We start from the raw sequence: 4,816 nt of genomic DNA, 5'->3' as shown, positions 1-4,816 counted from the left end.
GTGGGCTAACTTTACAGGGGCCTACTGGTAATACGTCATACCTGCATCTACCTTGACTGTTTGGAATGCTAGCTTTTCACAGCTAAGCGAATTTGATATCTGGATTAAGGTTGTTATGTTACCTCTATCTTTATGAAACTATGTACCTTTGATGCTCTTGGCAGTGTGTATTTCCTGTACTTGGTGGCATGGTATTCAAGAAATTATCAATCTGCCAGTCTGAACAGCTATTTTTATATAGAAGTAAAGGACACTACTGTTAAGCATGGCAACAGATGTGAGTTATTAATTACAAACTGCGTTTATTACACTGCGACGCAATACAACAAAACAATCTTCTAAATCTGTAATAACAAACAAATGATTACCCAGAAATTGGGGATTCACACTTGTTAAAAATAAAGTCTGGTTCCCTTGGAACATCATATATGTACCATATGCAACTTTGGATGCCAGTCAAAAAAAGGTTTTATAAAAAAAACAGAAATACCCTTTTAAAAAAAGGACAATCATAACTTCGTTAACATCGATCGATGCATGTTATTTGAAAACAAAATAACAGCCATCTTACGTTAAGAGTACAGTACTGTGTCCAAACTCTAAACTTGTATTCAATAACAATGCAGTAATAAAAACATGTGTGAATACAATTAAGTGTTGGATGTTTTCTGCAGATGCAATTCAATTATATTTTCGATTTTCTTTAATCTGCCATTCATTTTCTGTAGTACTCCCACAATTTTCCGATTGATGTTTTCCTGCGTTTTCAAGGAAGATTGCACTGTACAGACAAAAGATATATACAAAAAGCTTTTAATAAGACAGTTTATTGCAATGTATTCTCTGTTTAACACAATATGTTCATATATTTCTTTTTATTTACTGTCTTGAAAGTAAAGTTTTCGTGATATTCAGTTCTCCGGTATATAGATGTATGTTATTAATATAAACCTTAATCCTTATATGACCACCACTCTCTTTTGAAAAAGACAATGCATATTTATTTAAATTCACCTGACTGTTGAAGTTCAGTTATGTAGCTGGGTACAAGAGTTTGGGGTTCTGGCAAGATGTCTCTTGCCGATGGTCCCGACTGGATTCCACTACAGCAAGGTTCATCTATAGTATCTGCATGTTGATCAATATAAAAAAATCAAAGAGATAACTAGATCAGAAATTGTGCATTGATCATAGTAAGAATACTCTAGGAAAACTGCAGGTTGATAATACAACTAAAAATGTAGGACATCATAATTTCTCCATCTTTTTGCAGTTAGAAAAAAGTAAGAAAACAGAGTGGCAATGCTGTTGTCTAATAAATTTATCCTCCATATGTACACCCATCTATCCCTTCCTATGTTGGAAAAGTATGGCGACCTCAGGGCTGGTAGTCCATTGTAGTGTTTTTTTCTTTTGGAAACTGATAAGGGAAGTAGCCTAATATGATATTGATATAGTGACTGTCTTTAGCAACTGTTCCTTATGGCTACAACACTGGAGGAATTCCATGGCATACTATGCAACAATGAGCCCTTACTTGTAAAGCTACAAACTTACCCGAGGGATTTTTTTCCTGGGAGCCATGGTTCCCCGCCATAAGCCACAGCTCTTTCATTAGGGGGAAAAAGGGTGGTTGTTTTTCTTTGGGGGGTGATGGCCCAAAACTATTTAGACTGGCCAAAAATTTTTCACGCGTCATTTTGAACTTCCTGTACACCTCTTCGGCGGTGCGGTTGTAGCCATGCATTTTTAATTGCTCTGCTACCTCTCTATGCACAGGAAGAATGGGTACAGAACGGGACCTCATGAGCGTCTTTAATTTTCCGCTCCCCCTAACACTTCTCAGGAGCAGATCAATCTCCTTATTGACCCATTTGGATCCCTTCCTACGCGCCATCACTGCTTCCCAATAACTTCGGCCACTCCGAAAAGTCCAGCGGGAAGAGGGATTTGCAACGTCATCACTGTGCAGGGATTCTTGGCGCCAAAACTAGACTTGCGCCCTCTAGTGCTTTTACTGCAGTGCCGGGAGTTTGGGAGTGCAGAGAGCCAGCATCAGCAGCTAAGTGCTAACGCAGAAGTTTATTTCACAGCCTCTATAATTAAATTGCAGACAGTATTATTTTATACTTTCTGTAATTAGGAAAGCCATGGATAGCCATGCAGTGACCGAAAGCAGTGCCTCCGCACAAGCAAGGGGGAGGGTGTGGAGTGCCAATGAAGTTTTGGCCTTATTGGAGATATGGAAAGAACAAAAATTGCAGTCCAAATTAAAAAAGAATTACAGAAATTTGGATAAATTTAAAGTTGTATCTGATGAAATGGCAAAGAGGAACCATGTCAGATCTGCCGAGGAATGCAGATCTAAATCAAAAAAATTGAGATTTGAGTACAGAAAGGTTGTGAAACACAATCAGAGAAGTGGAAGCAACCCTATTACATGTCCCTTTTATAGGGAACTAGAGGAAATCTTTCATGGGGATGTTAGCATCACCCCTAACAGGTTATCCCGAAGTCTTGATTTTGAAAGGGAGGGTGAAACCACAAATGTGAATCAAGAAACCGCATCCACCTCCATGGCTAACACAGGCGAAGGAAGCACCCAAGAAACAACTACCAGACAAGACAGTGATGAAGGCAAGTTGCCCATCTGTAATGCCTGAAGATTTCTGCTATGTGCATGACAACATTATTTTGTTAAAAAGACAAAGGCTTTACTCTTTTTTTCCCCTTGCATTTTTCAGATTCTGATGACACTTGTCTCGATGACACAGTCATTACGATACCTGTCACAATTTTGGAAAGTGGACCTACGCAAATAGCAGGTAGTCATATATAAATTTCTGTCAATTTCTGGATCTCTGTTTTCTTCATAAATATTGTGAACCTGTATATGTGTTCAAAAGAAATAACGTTGGTGTTTAATGCTCCACTTTGAAGGTGCGACTGGAGAACAATTGGGTGACTTGGAAAGACGTGCAGATGATACAAGCGGTACAAGCAATGGTAGGTAGCATCTGCTTTTCTAAGAAAATTCTTTGTCTACAACCCTTTACATGATGCTACCATTAGAAATAAATTTCCTTCCTGTGGGCTTAATCTATTTTCACTAATTTTTAAATTTCAGTACCTAACGATCCAGAGGACGAACCACCCAATGTATTGCTGTCTCCTGGAACAAGACTGCGTTCAAACAGGAACAGGAATCGTCGCGCCAGAAGAGGAGAACATATTGCGCGCACTATAATGCAGAGTGCAAGTCGAGAGGCCCAACTTACCCGGAGAACACAGGAACGGTTCATGGAAATTGTACACGACAGCATGAAAGACTGTAGGAGGACAGAAATGGAACTTGTACATATTATGGAGGAAGATGTAAGGAGAAGTGCACAGGACAGACAGAGAATGTTGCAGTACATGGAGACCATGACTGAACTGTACCGGAGGAAAGTAGATCATGAATGTGCACTTCCAACGGGGCAACATGATACTGTTGCCCAAGGAACTATGCACACATCATTCAGGGCATCTCCGTGTGATATTCCTCCTTCAACACCAGGCCCAGCTGTCTTTACAGATTTCCAGGAGCAACCATCCACATCAGATTTTGGTGGGAAATGTCAAGGGAACAATTCCCCTGAACTCTTTGATGAACTTCCTCCTGCTTATGCTCCTGATGGTTGTCCTGTCACTCCTAGTAGTGAAATTAGAGATGGTGACAACACAGTAGAGAACATCAACAGGGATGTTCAGAATGTTGTTGCAGTCACTGATCCCCCAGAAAATGAAGGCTGCATTGGAACCGTGCAATGTGTGAGCAATGCAGGAACATCTTCCTTGCAAGGCGCAGTTGCACCTGTTCAAAACCAAGATAAACCATGCAGTTCTCGTACTGGGAGGATAATCAAGAAAAAAAAAATATTTTCCCCATAAGGGAAACATATAGGGAAAAGGTTCTGTTTTGAAACCTCAGATATGTTTCAGCATTCTATGTTTACCCTGTTACGTGCCCTTTGTGACCGATAAAGAGGGACTTAAACCATTTCTCCTTGAACCACAGTAAAATTTCATTTTCATGTTAAGGAAAGGTTTTGTATGTCACCATGTATATATGGATATGTTCTCACCTAATGTATATACAGTGTATATAAATGCGTGCTTTGTTGACATAATGGAAAACAAGCCACCAGACGGTTTTTTTCCAAAAGAAAAAGGATATTTAATCGTGTTTTAAAATGTTAAGTTATATTGTTGATAAAATACAGCTGTGTTCTCAGAAATTGGTCTACCGTCCTTAATATACCTAAACATTTCCACAACAATAGCAACATTATTCAGCAATGGTTTCTAGAACAGCCTTCCTTTTGGTTTTCAAGGTAGGAAACATGATGTATTACTATAAATGTAATATAAACAAGCCATTTTTACACCATTGTTTTCCTATATTGCCAAAAAAGGATATTTGAAACATCAATATAGCAATTGTATAACACTTCAAAATAGATTTCCAAAATTTGGGTAAACCATGAAGCTAATCTATAACAATCGGGTATTTATACCCCACAATAATATAAACACCACTAGCAGAACCTGATTGGGGAAAAAAAAGTTAAAAGAAAAAAGAATCTAAACAACCGTGATTCAACATTGCCGTCTGGTAAAGTTATTCACATGTTGTACATGACATGTTGTCAAACACATGTATATCAACATTTGTAGATTGATACAAAGGTAAACCAAGAAGAAACGTTTTGATCAGATCAATGCTGTTGCCATAACTGAGGTGATGTTATGAAACATCAAATAATGTCAGTTT

At 38.5% G+C, this 4,816-nt stretch overlaps 1 protein-coding gene across 1 annotated transcript; it reads left to right on the top strand.

The window, feature by feature from the left end:
• Nucleotides 1-2,844: 2,844 nt before the first annotated feature.
• Nucleotides 2,845-4,329, top strand: LOC149310589 (uncharacterized). The gene is made up of 2 exons (XM_089529258.1): nucleotides 2,845-3,006; nucleotides 3,128-4,329. The coding sequence occupies exons 1-2, from the start codon at nucleotides 2,925-2,927 to the stop codon at nucleotides 3,931-3,933; spliced, it is 888 nt and encodes a 295-aa protein (XP_089385384.1). The 5' UTR covers nucleotides 2,845-2,924; the 3' UTR covers nucleotides 3,934-4,329.
• The last annotated feature ends 487 nt before the right edge of the window (nucleotides 4,330-4,816 follow it).

The sequence above is a fragment of the Sceloporus occidentalis genome, unplaced genomic scaffold (genome assembly GCF_023333645.1).
Source record: "Sceloporus occidentalis isolate IW3139 unplaced genomic scaffold, rSceOcc1.0.p SCAF_6, whole genome shotgun sequence".
Taxonomy (NCBI): Eukaryota; Metazoa; Chordata; class Lepidosauria; order Squamata; family Phrynosomatidae; genus Sceloporus; species Sceloporus occidentalis.
This window is presented reverse-complemented; position numbering and strand designations above follow the sequence as displayed.